General features: G+C 41.7%; 1 protein-coding gene across 1 annotated transcript; it reads left to right on the top strand.

Moving 5' to 3' along the window:
* The first annotated feature begins 281 nt into the window (after positions 1-281).
* Positions 282-16,124, top strand: DSN1 (DSN1 component of MIS12 kinetochore complex). Its single transcript, XM_052651173.1, has 11 exons — positions 282-516; positions 2,282-2,324; positions 2,558-2,881; positions 4,783-4,856; positions 5,494-5,566; positions 7,408-7,495; positions 11,458-11,517; positions 12,009-12,083; positions 13,368-13,515; positions 14,694-14,781; positions 15,587-16,124. The coding sequence occupies exons 2-11, from the start codon at positions 2,297-2,299 to the stop codon at positions 15,688-15,690; spliced, it is 1,062 nt and encodes a 353-aa protein (XP_052507133.1). The 5' UTR covers positions 282-516; positions 2,282-2,296; the 3' UTR covers positions 15,691-16,124.
* Positions 16,125-19,282: the final 3,158 nt, after the last annotated feature.

The following is a 19,282-nucleotide window of genomic DNA, read 5'->3' as shown; positions in this document are numbered from 1 at the left end:
TAACGGTACCTAGTCAGGGGCCCCTTGGGCGTGCCGTCGTTGGGAAGGTGGTAACTTAGCCAATATTGGGCGGGGAAGAACTTGGACAAACCGGGCGGGGCCACAAGTCTCCAACAACGGTTTGCGCATGCGCCTCGCGGAAGCGGCGTTGTGCGCATGCGCGAGCCCGGGAGCTTCTCCTCCCTCCCCCTGGCCGCGCATGCGTCGTTAGGCGGCGGGAGTTTTCTAAGGGGCGGCTCTGGAGCAGCCGGAAGGTAATGTAGCGGTCCTAGAGTTGGAAGGAGCAGCGGACTTGGTGCAGGGCGTCCAGGGGTAACCTGCTGTCTCGGAGAGAGTGACCTGCGGCCTTGTGTTTCGGAGACGGAGGCTCTGGGTTGGACAGGCGTCTCTCTGAGGTGAAAGAGTCTCAGGCCTGTTCCCGGACGAGGCCTCCCTCACCCCCGCACCAGCCTCTTTGGGGTCAGACAACTCGGCTCAGCCCACACCCTGCCTGCCCGTCGTCACCCCCGAAACCGGGTAAGAGGAGACCCGGGGGCCAGCGGCGCCTCGCTCGGGACCTGTTTGCAGAGCCCGTGGTCTAGACGTCACTGTTGGTGGAAGGTTGAAAGCGGGGTGGAGGTGGGTCACACAGGCCAGGCTTCGAATTTCGCCTCTTCTCCAGGCTGGCTGCCTAACAAGTTTGGGTGTTTTTTTTAGCCCCTCTGAATCTCAGTTCAACTAACTGCAGCGTGAAACTGTTGATGGTACTTCCAGAGCTGTGGCAATGATTAAATGGCGCAGTAATGCACATACAGTTTTTACATACAGACACAGGTCCTGTCATGTAATAAGCACTTAAAAGGTGTCAGTGGTTGCTGTTAAGTAACCAGACTTTCATCTGAATGATACAGCCATAACTGTGATGATTTAGATCCTTGATCCTACTACCCCTCGTTATTCTCTTACTTTTTCCACGTTGTCCCTTCACATATATTTATTTTTCTTTACTAAGCACTCCCCCCACCCCGTATGGATTTTTATTGGTGGTGGAGGGAGAGGCTCGGTCGTGTCCCTGCCCTTTTCCAGTCAGTTACTTGTCTGTGACAGGCACTAGAAATACAGTCTGTAAAAAAAAAAAAAAAATTAAAAAAGAAAAGAAAGAAAGACAGTCTGGCCCCGGGAGACATGTAAACAGACTTTACAACCAGTGCCAGGGAGGCCTAGGGGTGGAGCTGCCAACTCTGCCAAAGAGACGTGGCATGAAAGCTTCCCACTTGAGCTCGATTGGAAAGGAAGAATAAGTTATAAGGCAATGTGTACAAAGATTCAGAAGTGGTGCGTGGAAAGTGAAGAGTTTTCTGGGTGGATGGTGGTGATGGTAGCCAGCAATGTGGATGTACTTAATGTCACTGAACTGAACTGTACACTTAAAAATGATTAGGATGGTATATTTTATATTGTGCATATTTCAGCACAATTAAAAAAGAAACAGAAACTAAAAAACAACAAAAAAAAAGGTGATGCCTGGAATGGGAGTAGCAGGAGAAAGCAGCAGTAGGTACTAGTTAGGACTAGCTTCTGGAAGGTGTTCAGTACGCTGGAGGAATCTGCTGCTGTCTAAAGAGTGGATTGGAGGGAATTACCCAGCAGTCCACTGGTTAGGACTCCGAGCTTTCACTGCAGGGGCCGGAGTTCAGTCCCTGGCTGGGAAACTAAAATCCCACAAGCTGCTCAAAAAAATAAAGAATGAATGGATTGGAGAGGAACAATGCTGCATGTAGGAAAAACTCGTGGAGCAGCTGTTCGATTCTTGGGGGAAGTGGGGAAGAGGGATAGAAACTATGAGATCTGAACTAAATAGATAGCTGGAAGTTGGAAGAGTTTTAGGGATCGTTGGAAGTAGAATGGACAGTGCTTTAAATCTGCAGAATTAATAAGTAAAGGGTAAAGTGATTGTTCATGTTTTGAAGACCATGCCATTGATTGAGTTATGCAATTAAGCCCTTGTTAAACACAAAATAATTGGGAACTAAGAGGGGTATATGTTAAGGAAGATAAGATTATTTCTAGTGATAAATTCTGTAGAAATTCAGAACAGGAGGTGATGAGCCCTGCTGATGTTCTGTGGAAGAGATGTGGAAGTGAAGTTGGGCTGGGCCTTGTCAGGCAGGTAGAATTTCATGGGGCAAAAAGGGGCGGTTCAAAGAGACGAGAAAACACAAGGCTGATTCTGGGGGAGTAAAGCCCCAGCAAGACTGGGACTGAAATGTGGAGAACAGATTACTTCATTTTCCTGTTTCAGGGTTCTCACCTCAGGATGACTTCTAGACCGGAGATAGTAGAAGGTGAGTATTGTTGTGAAGTTCGGTACCTTCTTGCCTTGGGTTTAGGTTCATGAGCTTTACCTAAATACCTCCCTGGCTCTTGGTGGATTTGAAATCACTTATTTATGTATTTGCAGAGATGCTTCCTCAATGTTTCCATGACCTGGGGCATATGTTTTCCTTTTGCCACTTTTTTTGCACAGATTCCTAGTTGTGATGGGTTTGATTCTGTATTTTGACTTTTTTGTGACAAGTGCTAGGAGAGGAACCAGTGGCATCTAAGACTCATGATCATCAACTGGAATCAGATCCCAACCCTGTGGAAGCGTGTAATAAATCGTCCACCTCCCTGAAGATGACTGAACGTGTTTCAAAGGAACGAATCCACCTTGGCCGTAGCCCCCAGAAAGGGGAAAGTGGTGATCTCAGCCACCAGGAAGAACTTGAATCCAGGTCCCTTCATTTGTCCCCAGAGCAGTCTGCTTGTCATCAAGACAGGAGGCAGTCCTGGCGGCGAGCAAGTATGAAGGAAACAAACCGGCGGAAGTCACTGCCTCCCTTTCATCAGGGCATCACAGGTGGGGTGCTATGTACATAAGACTGGAGCTCCAGCTCAGATAAGAGGCAGTGAGGTATGGCAGGAAGTTAGGCTTGACTTGGCTACTTACTAGCTATGTGACTGAACAGATGACTTCACCTCTCTGAGCTTCAGTTTCCTCATCTGTAGGAGTATTCTCAGATTATAAGTACTGATGTCAAACACCTAGTAAGTATTCAGTATCAATGCTGTTTATATCATGTTATTAGCTACCCATTGTAATCTATACCATGGACAGAAAATCTGATTTACAGTTGTTCAGCATTCACCTTTGCTAAGTGAATGTTCAGCATTCACATTGGCTAGAAGTAAAGATTTCCTCTCGCTTTCTTCCTCATATCCTAAAGTAGAATAGAAGGTGGATGGGTTGCTACCTGATTTTAGGTTTTATAATTGAAAATATCTCAGAGGGAAGAACCCGTAAAAATATCTAGGGTAAAAACCTAGTTTTGAGACATGGTGTATTTGAATATGATTTTGTGTAACTTTATAATAATAGTATCTCAGGATCACTGAAGTACAAGATTTAATGTGGAAAGTAGCACATTTCAGGAAGAACTTAACTAACTTAACCTCCTTTGCTTTACGGTCCTCATCAGTAAATGGGGTGAAATAATACCTATTTTACAAGACTGAGAATTAAATGAGTTGATACATAACATAGTACTTAGCACATAATAAATAAATATAGCTCGTTGTAAGTTATGATTAAAGATATAACTTCACTTCCTGAAGGTCTGATGTTTAGAAGGAAATCTACCTAAAAACAGCCATGTAGCATATCAGAAAATTGCTACCATGGTTATGCTTGTATACTTCCTCCATAGATGTGCCAAGAAATTTCAGTTTCCTAAGGTTACCCTTATTACATTCATCTATTTTCCAGAGCATGTGGACCTAAAATTCTGTGTAATAAAAAATTACTGATGTATAGGATTTGTTATTTTCTGGTTATTCCCGCCGCTTCCCAGGTTTCTTTGGTTATAGGTAGAAGGTATCCTATTTTTCATGACTAAAAGTGAGAAGAAGTAATCAAGAGAGGGCGCAAAAGAACTTAAAAACAGCCAGCTGATGCTGGAGGGCTAAAAGACATGTATCTCTCCTAATTCTCAAAGCAAATTTCCTTTGCTGTATAAGAATTAATGTTTTTAAATGGACATAATTGGGAAAAGCAGTATCTACATCTTTTATTGATAGCTGTTTGAGGATTCAGTGGCATAATTACGTAAAATGCCTGTTTAGTTCAGGCTGATGCACTGTGTGACCTTGGGCAAGTTGCCCAGCATCTAACCTTTGTTAAATGGTTAGGCTGATAAATCACTTGCCTCAAGTGAGGGTGAAGGTTAGAATTTAAGAAGATTCTTTTTAGATAGTCTATGTTCAACAAATTTACTATTAATGTTATTGTCTCTGGCTTCAAACAAGCATCCCCCCCTCTGAGCTTCAGTTTCTCCATCTGTAAAGTGGAACTCATAGTTTATAGGAAGATTCTTAAGACACTGTATTTAAAGCACACTGCAATGGCTATCACAAAAATTCTGAAATAGTCCCATCTCCTTTCTTCAAATGGTGAATATAAAACACAAAGAGAAGTTAATTTTTTTTTTTAATCTGTTTTATTTAGCAAGACAAGATTTTAAGGTAATACATAAAAGGTTCTTTTAACTCTTTAAATTTAGGATGCACAGATGGGTAAATTTCATTCTCTGGTGATCTTGAACAAATTAGATGTAAGAAGACAGATTAGAGAAGACTGCTTGGGTTTTCTTACCTTAAGTTAGGCTGCATCAAGAGGGAGGGAATTTTTCAGGTTTTTTTGTTTTTCACTTTGCTAACTGTAGAAGTGTCCAGCTCTTTGAATATGGTAATATTTTATGTTAGAGCTCTGCAGATCCATCAGTGTCGACCTAACAGAAAGCAAACGGCTGAGCTCTCTCCTCCTTTCCAGTTTCCAGGTGAGAGTCAAGTCTCAGGATTGGGAGTGTTTTCTTTTTCTTTCCTTTTTTGTTTTAAACTGTTACTGTGACATCCCCAAAGACACGTCAGGACTGTGTGATTTATCAGTAAAGAGTAAAAGGTGTTTCTCTGTAGTGAGATTAATTTAAAAGCCAGATTTAATCCTAGAAGTTTTGTCTCTGGATCAAGCTCTACCAGTGCCATTGATGTTCCTGTGGCTAACTGAGCAGTTAAGAGAGTTCCCCTGTCTAGTATATTTTGCTCATTAGCAGCAAATGATGGGACTTTTAAGGTGGGTGGAGGTCATACCTAAGTTTAAGCAGACATTTGAGATCTGGCTGCTCTCTAAATTGGAATTATATGACTAACTGGTGATTGCATCAGTGTAGATAAGCAAGTCATTTGTGTGAATTAAATGACCATTTTTTCCCCTGAATCAAAAATCACATCACGTAGTCTAGGAACAAAGAATTTTTTCCTTACCTTTTTATTTTCTTGTTTTGTTTATATGAAAAATCTTAGGTGTAGAATTAAATCATGCTCACTTACATTTATTAAATATCCTAAGATTACATTAATTCAGGATTGGCCTGGCAAATCTTGGTTGTTGTACTGAAAATGCTTTTCTTTATTTAGTTCTCTGTTCAGAAACTTGAACCTTTCCTAAGGGGAACTGAGGGCTTCAGTCTTGAAAGTTTCAGAGCCAAAGGTAAGTTGCTAAGACCAGACACTCGAGCTTTGACCTTGGTCTGTACCTTCTTTTAGGGTTGGATGAAACCTCTCTCTCGGGGTCGCTACTTACAGGAGCTGCTACCTTACACAACCAGGCCTCCTCCAATTTTGGGGGGAACTGCATTAAAAAAGATACGAATATGTGCTTACGAAGTTTAGAAGGTCTAAAAGTAAGCCTCTCTTGCCCCATAACCCCCAGTCTCAGCTCCTCTCCTCCCAGAGGCAACCACGGCCACCAGCTTCTTGGGTATCTTTGCAAATTTATTGCATTTCTAAACATTTATCCATTAAAATCAAATGAATAATCCTCTCTACACACTGTTCTTAATCTTGTTTGTTGTTTTTTAAAACCTTAATTTATCTTGCAGATAGTCCTTTATCACACTGATAAAGCTGTCTTGATATTTTAGTAGCTACATGATGCTCTATTTTATAAATGTACCATATTTCATTTAAATGGTTCTTTATTGATGGGCTTTTAGGTTTGTTTTCAGTCTTTTGTTATTACAGTGAATGGATAATGAATACCTTTTTATACAAGCCTCTTAGCACATATTCAAGTAAAAATAAGATACGTTAGAATTAACTAGTATAAATATACTGTAACTAAAAGTTTAGATTTTTTTATTACTTGGTAGGTATTATTTAAAGGTCTTTTGGGGGTTTTAATCTGTGTTTCTTTTTCTTTCCTGGAGAAGGAAATGGCAACCCACTCCAGTACTACTGCCTGGAAAATCCCATGGACAGAGGAGCTTGGTAGGCTACAGTCCATGGAGTCGCAAAGAGTCGGACACGACTGAGCGACTTCACTTCACTTCACTTCACTTCACTTCTTTTTCTTTTGAAAAGGATAATATTTTTTCGTATTTTTAGAGGAGAGCCATTTGTACTTTATTTTCTGTGTATTGTCTCTCCATATCCTTTGTTCATTTCTTAAAATTGAGATATTGCCTCTTTTATGGGCTTCCCTGGTGGCTCAGATGGTAACGTGTCTGCCTGCAGTGCGGGAGACCCCGGTTCGGTTCCTGGGTTGGGAAGATCTCCTGGAGAAGGAAATGGCAGTCCACTCCAGCACTCTTGCCTGGAATTTTGCAGGCACTCTTTGTGTTAAGGAAATTAGCTTTTGTCTGTGACATAAGTTGCAAATATTCTTCCCTGGGAGTCAATTTTCAGCTTTCGAGGAAGTAGCTATTCTCCTTACAGTGTAATTATGCAATCATCCAGGCCAGAAATAAAAGACCTAGAAAATACATGAAGTCAGACTTACTTGCCAGTTAAAGCTGTTTATCTCAGAACTGCACTATTAGTGTAATTAGGTTAGACATGTCCAGGTTTATTTTGATAGCTATTTAACATATCTTTTCCCGTCTGCATTCCTCACCTGAATTTAATTGTGAACTCTTTAAGCAGAGACCTGTTTTTACCTTATGCCCATCATTTTTTTATTTGCTGCTAGCATTTCTGACTTCTATAATAAGTTTTTTCACCTAATGCCAGCGGATCAGATCTCTTGAAAGAGTGAATTGTCAATGCCGATACGTTTTTCTAACACATCTTTTAACCTGCTGCTTCGTCAGTTGTGTGAAAAACACTATTATAAATGTTATAAAGAGTTGTCTTCCATTTTATCTGTACCTACCCAAAGAAAAAAGGTAAAATCTTACCGCATGTTTATATCACTTTTTTGAATCGGTGAGAGGGCAAGAATGTAACAGGTGACCCTAGAGCTGAGACCACCATACGTATATTACATCTTTGTCAGCAGCTCACTGTGAAAAGTATTGTCTTTATTTTATAACATAATTTTATTCTCTGTAGTGTCTTCCCTTTCTGAAGAGTTGAAACATTTTGCAGACAGATTGGAAAGTAATGGAACACTACAAAAATGTTTTGAAGATTCAGAAGGGTAAGAACAGTTCCCTTTCTCTCCAAAATTATAGTTGAATAAGGACTTTTTATTTTTTAATTTTTTACATTGAAGTATAGTTAATTTACAGTGTTGTGTTAATTTCTAGTGTACATCAGAGTGATTCAGTTATATGTGTGTGTTTGTGTATACTTCAGTTCATTTGTATCATATTTTAGATCCCACAAATAAGTGATGTATGGAATTTGTCTTTCTTTGTCTGACTTAATCTGTTAGTATAATCTCTATCTAGGTCCATCCATGTTGCTGCAAATGGCATTATTTCGTTCTGTTTTATGGCTGAGTAATATTCCTCTGTGTGTTTGTACACACATCACATCTTTTATTTGTTCATCTGTTGATGGACATTTAGGTTGCTTCTATGTCTTGGCTATTGTAAATAGTGCTGCTATGAATGTTGGGGTACATGTATCTTTTTAAATTCAGTTCAGTCGCTCAGTCGTGTCCGACACTTTGTGACCCCATGAACCGCAGCACGCCAGGCCTCCCTATCCATCACCAACTGCCGGAGTCTACCCAAACCCATGTCCATTGAGTCAGTGATGCCATCCAACCGTCTCATCCTCTGTCATCCCCTTCTCCTCCTGCCCTCAGTCTTTCCCAGCATCAGAGTCTTATCAAATGAGTCAGCTCTTCATATTAGGTGGCCAAAGTACTGAATTTTCAGCTTTAACATCAGTCCTTCCAATGAACGCCCAGGACTGATCTCCTTTAGGATGGACTGGTTGGATTTCCTTGCAGTCCAAGGGACTCTCAAGAGTCTTCTTCAACACCTCAGTTCAAAAGCATCAATTCTTCGGGGCTCAGCCTTCTTTATAGTCCAACTCTCACATCCATATGTGACTACTGGAATTGACAAAGTAATGTCTCTGCTTCTTAATATGCTGTCTAGGTTAGTCTTAACTTTCCTCCGAGGAGTAAGCGTCTTTTAATTTCATGGCTGCAGTCACCATCTGCAGTGATTTTGGAGCCCCCCAAAATAAAGTCAGCCACTGTTTCCACTGTTTCCCCATCTATTTGCCATGAAATGATGGGACCGGATGCCATGATCTTCGTTTTCTGAATGTTGAGCTTTAAGCCAACTTTTTCGCTGTCCTCTTTCACTTTCATCAAGAGGCTCTTTAGTTCTTCACTTTCTGCCATAAGTGTGGTGTCATCTGCGTATCTGAGGTTATTGACATTTCTCCCAGCAGTCTTGATTCCAGCTTGTGCTTCCTCCAGCCCAGCGTTTCTCATGATGTACTCTGCATATAAGTTAAATAAGCAGGGTGACAATATATAGCCTTGACGTCCTCCTTTTCCTATTTGGAACCAGTCTGTGGTTCCATGTCCAGTTCTATGTTGCTTCCTGACTTTCATACAGGTTTCTGAAGAGGCAGGTCAGGTGGTCTGGTATTTCCATCTCTTTCAGAATTTTCCACAGTTTATTGTGACCCACACAGTCAAAGGCTTTGGCGTAGTCAATAAAGCAGAAATAGATGTTTTTCTGAAGCTCTCTTGCTTTTTCGATAATCCAGTGGATGTTGGCAATTTGATCTCTGGTTCCTAGGCCTTTTCGAAAACCAGCTTGACCATCTGGAAGTTCATGGTTCACGTATTGTTGAAGCCTGGCTTAGAGAATTTTGAGCGTTACTTTACTAGCATGTGGGAGGAGTGCAATTGTGCGGTAATTTGAGCATTCTTTGGCATTGCCTTTCTTTGAGATTGGAATGAAAACTGACCTTTTCCAGTCCTGTGGCCACTGCTGAGTTTTCCAAATTTGCTGACATATTGAGTGAGCACTTTCACAGCATCATCTTTTTGAATTAGTTCTTGTCTTTTCCGAATACATGCCCAATAGTTAGGTTGCTGGGTCCTATGGTAAGTCTATTTTTACTTTTTTAAGGAACTTTCATAGTGTTTTCCATAGTGGCTGCACCAGTTTACCCTTCCACCAACAGTGTTAGGAAGGTTTCCATTTTTTCTACACACTGTCCAGCATTTATTATTTGTAGACTTTTTCATGATGGCCATTTCTGATGGGTATAAGGTGATACCTCATTGTAGTTTTTACGTATAATTTTATTTGCTTATTTACTTAATGTTTGGCTGTGTTGGGTCTTTGTTGCTGCGTGATTTTTTCTCTAGTTGCAGTGAGCAGGGGCTACTCTCTAGCCACGGTACGTGGGCTTCTCGTGGTGGTGGCCACTCTTGTTGCAGAGCACAGGCTCCGGGTGCACAGGCTTCAGTAGTTGCAGTGTGTGGGCTTGGTAGTTTCGGCTCTCAGGCTCTGTAGCATAGGCTCAGTAGTTGTGGCGCCTGGGCTTAGTTGCTCTGAGGCATGTGGGATATTCCTGGATCAGGGATTGAACCCATGTCTCCTGCATTGGCAGGTGGATTCTTTACCACGAGACATCAGGGAAGCCCTTCATTATAGTTTTGACTGCATTTCTATAATAGTGATGTTGAGCATCTTCACATGCCTATTGGCAGGCAATCCGTATGGCTTCTTTGGAGAAATAAGACTTAATTAGACAGTTCATTCACTTATCAAACGTTTATCCAGCATCTTCTATGTACCATGCTCTTCTGGAAGCTGGAGATATAGTGATAAATAATCAAATAAGATCTTTCTTCTTATTCATTGTAGTAGGAGAGACAGTCAAATTACTTAGAAAATAATGACTTCAGATATAATCTGAATGATTTCAGTGATAATCTAATTGGGCAGGTAATATGATAGTGACTTGAAGCAGTGGCCAACTTAAGCTAGAGTGTTCAGAGAAGTCCTCTAATGATTTGCCGTTTGCACTGAGACCTGTAAGACCTGGATGGTGAGGAGGAACCAAATATGTGAAGATGAGACGAAAAGCATTCATATTTTTGCTAGTCATGCCAGTTGTAGATAAAGTCATGTTTTTAGCCGTTGGCCAGCAAGAATATTAAGAGAACGTTTACAGCCGCCACCGCTACCCGCCCCCCACTTCTTCCCCCGAAACTGGTAGTCCCTCAGCAGGGGCAACACCTAGCCCTCTCCCCATCCTGCAACAAATTACATGACTTGATCTCACACTTTCAACTTCACAGAGGTCTGCCTTTCCATAGATCCTGAGAATTAACATTGCTATTCAGGAAATGAACATTATGTTAGCTCGACGTTGCTTCCCTTTTAACGCAGTGTATTTAAACCACAGGCTGCTGTATTGCTGCTAGAGGTGATAGAGGCTGTTTGTCACAGGCTTTGATAGAAAAACATAAAAGGTGACACAGCTGATTTGCCTTTGCCAGGTAGAGTACCAAGTACATCTGCAAAATTTTGGCATTTTCATTGCCTCCTGCTTTTCCATTAGAATCATTCGCCCTACTAGCCAAGCTATTGGTTTTAGTAGAACATATCCAACTGAGTGCAAAGTGCACTTCAACTTAAGTGCAAAGACAGTTGTATGAAAAAGCTATTAAGGTTTTGATTAGTGGGAAGGCAAGAGGCTATATTAAAAAAAATGGTGGAAACAAACTTTGGAGATTGATACCGGCAGATATTTTGAGACTGAGTGGCATTATATGGATAGAATAGATAAAGGGTAACCGTAGGAATCAAAGATAATGAGCTGGACAGAGCCAGAACACAGAGAACCTTAAGTGCCAGGTTAAGGAGTTTTGGCTTTTCTTCTGAATGTAGTGGAGAGTCACAGAATTTTTAAGAAACGAAAAATACAAAAGAAATATTTGAAGAGAGGTTAATTGGTTCACATGTGAATTCAAATTGACGAGGGAAACAGACAATGAAGAGCCCAGTGAGAAAGCTAATACCTAGTGCAAAAGTGAATTCGAGTCCAAGACTATTCGTTGAAAGATAAATTCTGAACATATTTTATTGCTGTTAAAATGATGTGAGACGTCCAATACTAAAAGCAAACACTCTTGGAAGATTTCTGTTAATCTCATAATCGTGTCTCTTCTAGAAGAGTATCAGATTTGGCTCTGGAAACATCAGTGGCTGAGATGAAGGAATATATAACAAAGTAAGTAAAAATGAGTGAACTTTTGTTGGGAAATTCTTAATTTGTCTGGGGGAAATAACCCAGGAAAAATGAACAGTAAACATCCTTCTCAGGGTGTCAGTATTAGAAAGCTGCACACGGGGATTTTATGTACTATTGTCGTTTTATCACTAAGTTGTGTCCGACTCTTTTTTGACCCCATGGACTGTAGCCCACTAGCCTCCTCTGACCATGGGATTTCTCAGGCAAAGACACTGGAGTGGTTTATGGACTGTATCGATGGCCAGTTTCATAGAATGGAGTCTAGAGACTAAGGATGTGATGTAAAGACTCATGTTTGATTTGATTAAGTTAATATTCTCTGACTTGGTCCTGCTCTCTAATCTTTTTTATTTTTTAATGACCTTTTTATTCATATCTTAGAATCAGAGTAGACACCTAATGTATGGTTGCCCTGAGTGATTCAGAATGAGATGATCAAAAGTTAACTGAATTTTTTCCTGCTTCTGTAGGTTTTCTTTAGAACGTCAGAGTTGGGATCAGCTCTTGCTGCGCTACCAGGAAGAGGCTGAAGAGATCCTATCAAGGTTAGATCTATGACAGGAAATAGGAAGGTTTTACCTTGTGACTTTTGATTTGATTTCAGTTCTGTTAGCACAAATTGAATGATGAATCCAGTCTTACAGGCCAGTCAACTCATCAAATCTCTGTAGAGTATATACGAACAGTGTGACTGAAAATGGAGAGTAAGGGGGCTGGGAAGGAAGAGTTGTCACTATTTTCAGTCAAAGAACAGAACTGCCTCTGTTCTGTGCCCTTGGCTGCTGTTCCACATTCTGGGGGAGACAGGCATGTCTCTGCCCTGTACCTGGCAACCTGGGGCTGGTCTAGGAACAGTATCAAGGGACTTCAGTGAGCACACGGCCTTTGAAAAGCTGCGACTGTGGGAGAGAACCACAGCCAGGGCCCTCATGGAGACACAGGGGTGAAAGAGGTGATGGAAGTGGGTCTACAGGAGAGAGACGATCTTTGGGCCTTGAAGGCATAATAAAATGGGAAAGTGCTAGATTTTGGCTTCATTTTACTGTCCAAACCAGTGATTTTAAACTTTTCTTCCCCAAACAGAACCTTAGCTAGAAACACAACTATAAAACATTAGCTAAAATAGTAATTGCGAAAGTAGCCTCCTAGTAGAGAGGCACCTTGAGCACAGTATGAGAAGCTTCCCTAATCCAAGTATTGATGCCTATTACTTTCTTCACCCTTTAAATACTCTATGTATGAAGACCAATAATGCGTAAGATGGCAGTTTCAGAATAAACACTTGACGGGCCATAGTTTATATTAACAGGAAAGCTTCTGGAAGCAGACTGTCTCTGTCCAAATCCTAACTGCTCCTTAGTTTAGTGACCTTGGGCAGTCCACTTAATCTGAAGTTCCTCATTTGAAAATGGGATAATATTACTACCACCTCATTGGTTTGTTATGACTAGAGTCATCAGCAGTTTTCATAAACTCTCCATTATATTGAGTTATTTTAGATAATTGAAGTGGGCCAACATCTTTTTGGTAAAAGATCATAGATGTTCACTTTCAGGCTCTACCCCAGGAGTAGTCCTTTTTGTGAATGGACCTTACTGTTAGATGGAGTCGACTAACCTTCTAGCATTTCCTGGAGTCCAGAAGTATAAAAATATTAACACTGGATAATTATCTCAGAATCTCCTGTTGGTAAGAGAGCCTATGCTCACCATGGGGTGGAATAATATTGATTCAGGTTAGTAAAGCCTTTTAGGAAGTGTTTTCCCTAGGTAAATCTCTGCTATTTTCCCACAGAAAATTATTTGAAAGCTTTTTTATTTTGTTTTTAGAGGATCAGCTGAAACCAAAAATACTGAAGTTGAAGTAGAACCTAGAATGTATGTTGGGTCTTCCCAGAGTGAAGTCCTTAATACAAAACCTGACTACCAGAAGATACTGCAGAACCAGACTAAAGTCTTTGATTGTATGGAGTTGGTGGTGAGTTGGGTCATGTTTTTTTGGCTAAGTTATCCAGCTTTGATACCTTCCCATCCTCGTTAAAAGAGCTGGAGAACATGTGTAATTAGATAAGTATATTCAACTCTACCTTGGGGAAACATGGAGAGACAATGAAAGAAAATAAACAAGTAAATGGTGATAAACGCTATTAAGTCAGGTGGAGGAAGAGAATATCGGGAGGGCTTCAGTTTGCTATATAGAGGGGTTGAAGGCCCTTCCTAGGTATCACCTTAATAAAGACTTGAAAGAAACGGGAAAGTGAGCCATGAGGACATTTTAAAGAATGTCAACCCCAATTTTTTTTTTTTTTTTTTGCCAAAATACCATCTTAAACTTAAGGCATGAGGTCTCAAGTTGGACTTTTTTATTTGTTTCTGTTACTTTTATTTTGGTTGCACCACACAGTATGTGGGATCTTAGTTCCCTGACCAGGGATTGAACCTGTACCTCATGAATTGGAAGTACAGAGTATTATCTACTGGGCCACCAGGGAAGTCCCTCAATCCAAGTATTAGGCTGGCCAAAAAGTTTGTTCAGGTTATATAAGAGCTTACAAAAACCCAAATGAACTTTTTGGTCAGCCCAATATGAACAGGAAGCAGGTGGCATTTGATATAGGGTAAGGAGAGTCTGTTTACAAAGGGGCTGAGTATAAAGATGTGGGTATCAGGAATTCAAAAGTGAAGTGAAGTGATCTGGGGCTAAGAGGCAGCTGAGCTGTTCCTACTCCTCAGCTGGAGGGTGAAACAGTTACTGTGGTACCTGGCAGGGAGTTGTATGGTGGGCTGCTCTGAAAGAGCCATGGTCTTCAGTTGAGAGACACTAGTAACTCCAGATGACCCTTCCAGGAGCAGGCCCAGGTAAAAATACCCTGAGCTCATTCAGCTCCTACTTGGCTTCCTCTTGGTCAAGCCCACCCAGAAGCCAGAGGACCTGGGATCCTGTTGAGGTTGTGCAGGTCAGTCTGCTCAGGAGTTAAAGCAGTGTGGAGAAGGGTGAGTATGGATGTGAAAGGGCAAACAAAATGTCTGGCATAAGCATTCCAGGTTGAAAGAGCAGCAGAAGCAAAGCTCCTGAGCAGGAGCTCGCCTGGTGTGTTTGAGGAGCTATGCAGAAGCCGTGCACCCTTCCAGTTCACAGTTGTCTGTTGTCTGCAGATGGACGAACTGCAAGGATCCGTGAAGCAGCTGCATGCCTTTATGGCCGAAAGTACCCAGTGCCTCCGGGAGGTGTCAGTACAGCTCGGTAAGCCTGTATTAAGGGGACCAGAGCTTGCACGGTTTTATATCTAATGGCCCTTCGGATGTACACTGCCCTTCAAAACATTTTAGGGGTCATTCGGATTGTAAAGGGAATGAGACTGATTTTCTCCTGTGACTTTGAGGGTGATTTTAGGTAGAGGAGTTGTGAGCATTGTTTGCATTGTGTGGATACAAAGGCTTCCAAGGGTAAGGCCTGTATCTGGTGACTTTTATTTCCCCCTCACAATAACAATTACTATTGTGGGTACTCAAAGTTAATTGGAAATTTTTAGACAGGAGTACAGTAGACTGAGAATTAAATCTCCACAAACTGACAAACTGTATTGTTTGGGTAGATCCAGGACAAGAAATATCTATCCATTGCCTTTTTTCTCTTTTCATTCTTCAAGAATCTACCAAGTGACACTGACATTACTTTTTAAAAAAATAATATTTATTTATTTGGCTGTGCTGGGTGTTAGTCGCAACATGTGGGATCTTTAGTTGCAGGCTGTGAACTCTTTGTTGCATTTGTGATATGGTTCTCTGACCAGGGATTGAACTGGGCCCCCTGCACTGGGGTGCAGATTCTTAGTCACTGGATCACTGGGGAAGTCCCCATCAGATTGTATTGTGGTTGTAGTTGCAGCTGGCTTTCCTACCAGAGAGCCATCTCCTTGAGGGCAGATGCGCTCTTAAGCTGTCCTTCGAATACCCTTCAGGGTCTGGCACAGTATTCACACAGTAAGTTTTCAACAGTGGTATTTGAATTCAGTTGAAATGTATTTTTTGGCTCCTTTTCTCTGCAGGGAAGAGAAGCACTCAACAGTTAGATCCTTCACCAGCTCGAAAACTGCTCAAGCTTCAGTTACAGAAACAACCTAGCAGATATTGCTCTAAATCTTGTCAGTGACCTCATGCAGCTTTCCTGCCACAAGGTGCTCTAGAGGAGAGAAACCGGAAGAGTGCCCCAGTGCACAGCGGGCGGAGCTGTGACATCTGCCCTGTTGCCTTTGAAGATAACTGGCTGACTGTAAAGCACTCTGATTTTTTTTCTTAAAATGGAATTTATGCATTTGAAAGAATGTCATAGACAAGCTTTTTCCAAGAACGAGCAAAATGCTTGAGACTTTGCTTTGGTATGACTTTCAGAACTAGTAGCCCATTCTTTGAAATATTCTTTGTGATCAGAAATCTCCCTACTCCGAAGATGTTTTTGAGGTTTTGAAACAACCTAAAGTTATTCAGGACCAAATCCAGTAAGCATTTTAGAGGTCATTCTGGTTGTAAACAGAATGAGACTGATCTTCTCCTGTGACTTTGAGGGTCATGTTAGGTAGAGGAGTTGTGAGCATTGTTTGCATTGTATGGATACATGTATCTCCTTACAAGATTCCCAAATTGAAGATAATAACACTCATTCTTTATATCCTGATGTCTATAATGTGTTTTAGCTTTTTTAGGGGGGCGTGCTACACCATGTGGCATGCAAGATCTTAGTTCCCCAACCAGGGATCAAGAAGGGGTTAAGTGTTTCTTTTTCATTGTTCTCCATATTTGTTAATGATTTGCATTGCAAGATTGCATGTTCTTAAAAGCTTTCCCTTATCCTCGTGTATGGAAAAAATGAAAAGGCAGGGAAGACTTAGCAGAAAATAGGATTCTTTGTCAGGACCCAGAAGGGTACAGTAGCGTGAAGTTACACCTCAGTGTTAACAGCCAATAAAACACCAACTAATTTATTGTCAGTGTCTCTTATTTTCTGATCCTCCTAATAGAACAGAACCCAGTTCACTTAAATACGCAGTTATTAAGTCTTAAAGCTTGGACTACGCACCAGTTAGTGAGAGGTGATATATCCTAGCTTTTCCCTGTGTTCCTTATTGTTTAAAAAAAATTTTTTTTTAATTTTTTAGTTAATTTGGCTTTGCTGGGTCTTAGTTGCTTCACGTGAGATTTTTGATCTTCGTTGTGACCTTCAGGATATTTTTTTTCTTAGTTGCAACATGTGAACTCTTAATTGCAGCCTGTAGGATCCAGTTGTAGGGATCAAATCCAGGACCCCCTGCCTTGGGAGCACTGACTCTTAGCTGCTGGACTACCAGGGAAATCCCACATTCTTCATTCTTTCATATATTTACATAGCCCATGCTAAATGCCGTGCACAGTTCTCGGACTGGGAAGAGAGCAAAGAACAAAAACAGTCTTAGGACTTCTTTTCAGGATTCTCACAGTCTGTTGGGCACAGGGAACAAGAAGAAACCTCTTTTCCATAGAAGTAATGTTTTAGTTGACTTGGGAAGGAGAAAGGAGTTAAATAGAGCAGTTATTTGAGGTAAAAGGAGCCACATTTTAAAAGGCCTGAGGGGAGAGAATAAAACATTCTGGGATACTAAAAAGTAAAAAAGACTGGTTAAGCAGGAATGCTAAGTGCCAGTGTAAGAACCACCTGAGACAAAGATGATTGAAAGTTACTGAGAGGTTTTGAGAGAGGGATGGGATCAGAACTTTATTATTTTTAATTTATTTCTAATTGGAGGATAATTACTTTACCAAATTGTGTTGGTTTCTCCCATATATGAACATAAATCAGCCACGTATACCATATATGTGGAAAATTCTGAAAGAGATGGGAATACCAGACCACCTGACCTGCCTCGTGAGAAATCTGTATGCAGGTCAGGAAGCGACAGTTAGAACTGGACATGGAACCACAGACTGGTTTCAAATAGGAAAAGGAGGACGTCAAAGCTATATATTGTCACCCTGCTTATTTAACTTATATGCAGAGTACATCATGAGAAACGCTGGACTGGAAGAAACAAGCTGGAATCAAGATTGCCGGGAGAAATATCAATAACCTCAGATATGCAGATGACACCACCCTTATGGCAGAAAGTGAAGAGCTAAAAAGCCTCTTGATGAAAGTGAAAGAGGAGAGCAAAAAAGTTGGCTTAAAGCTCAACATTCAGAAAACAAAGATCATGGCATCCGGTCCCATCACTTCATGGGAAACAGATGGGGAAACAGTAGAAACAGTGTCAGACTTTATTTTTGGGCCTCCAAAATCACTGTGGATGATGACTGCAGCCATGAAATTAAAAGACGCTTACTCCTTGGAAGAAAAGTTATGACCAACCTAGATAGCATATTCAAAAGCAGAGACATTACTTTGCCGACTAAGGTCCGTCTAGTCAAGGCTATGGTTTTTCCTGTGGTCATGTATGGATGTGAGAGTTGGACGGTGAAGAAGGCTGAGCACCGAAGAATTGATGCTTTTGAACTGTGGTGTTGGAGAAGTCTCTTGAGAGTCCCTTGGACTGCAAGGAGATCCAACCAGTCCATTCTGAAGGAGATCAACCCTGGGATTTCTTTGGAAGGAATGATGCTAAAGCTGAAACTCCAGTACTTTGGCCACCTCATGAGAAGAGCTGACTCATTGGAAAAGACTCTGATGCTGGGAGAGATTGGAGGCAGGAGGAGAAGGGGACGACCGAGGATGAGATGGCTGGATGGCATCACGGACTCGATGGACGTGGGTCTGAGTGAACTCCAGGAGATGGTGATGGACAGGGAGGCCTGGCGTGCTGTGATTCATGGGGTCGCAAAGAGTCGGACACGACTGAGTGAACTGAACTGACTGATATGTATGTCCCCTCACTTTTGAAGAACTTTATTTTCAAAAGATCACTCCAGTTGCTGTTTGGAGAACAGTTAGAAGCAAGTAGGTGTGGATATTAGAGACCAGTTGTGCTCTTTAATAGTCTGCAGTGGTCAGGTGCAGAGTGACTGCCTGGGCTGGGAGTTAGCAGTGGGTCAGTAGGGGGCGTCATTCATAGTGTCTGGAACACAGCAGGCATGTCACCGCCATGTTAAAAGCCTAGCTGCTACTTAGTGACTGAGAAAAAGTCATTTAACCTCTTATTTGTAAGATTGGGAGAATGATAGACCCTATAGCACAGGAATGCTATAAGAGTTAGATTGACAAGTTAAAGAACAGTGGATGGAGGACTTCCCTGAGAGTCCAGTGACTAAGACTCCAAGCTCCCAGTGCAGAGGGTCCGGGTTCGATCCCTAGTCAGGGAACTAGATCCCACTTGCTGCAACTAGTTCAGTTCAGTTCAGTTGCGCAACTAGTTCAGTTCAGTTCAGTTGCTCAGTCGTGTCCGACTCTGCGACCCCATGAATCACAGCACGCCAGGCCTCCCTGTCCATCACCATCTCCTGGAGTTCACTCAGACCCACGTCCATCGAGTCCGTGATGCCATCCAGCCATCTCATCCTCGGTCGTCCCCTTCTCCTCCTGCCCCCAATCTCTCCCAGCATCAGAGTCTTTTCCAATGAGTCAACTCTTCTCATGAGGTGGCCAAAGTACTGGAGTTTCAGCTTTAGCATCATTCCTTCCTAAGAAATCCCAGGGCTGATCTTCAGAATGGACTGGTTGGATCTCCTTGCAGTCCAAGGGACTCTCAAGAGACTTCTCCAACACCACAGTTCAAAAGCAT

Source organism: Budorcas taxicolor, chromosome 13, assembly GCF_023091745.1.
Source record: "Budorcas taxicolor isolate Tak-1 chromosome 13, Takin1.1, whole genome shotgun sequence".
Taxonomy (NCBI): domain Eukaryota; kingdom Metazoa; phylum Chordata; class Mammalia; order Artiodactyla; family Bovidae; genus Budorcas; species Budorcas taxicolor.
Note: the sequence above shows the minus strand (reverse complement) of the source record. Positions and strands in the feature narration are given on the sequence as shown.

Excerpts from the sequence above, each read along its gene's own strand:
- DSN1 (XM_052651173.1), top strand. The coding sequence starts at position 2,297 with ATGACTTCTAGACCGGAGATAGTAGAAG. Across the intron at positions 12,084-13,367 it reads GCTGAAGAGATCCTATCAAG|AGGATCAGCTGAAACCAAAA; the intron begins GTTAGATCTATG and ends TTTTGTTTTTAG. Across the intron at positions 13,516-14,693 it reads TTGATTGTATGGAGTTGGTG|ATGGACGAACTGCAAGGATC; the intron begins GTGAGTTGGGTC and ends TGTTGTCTGCAG.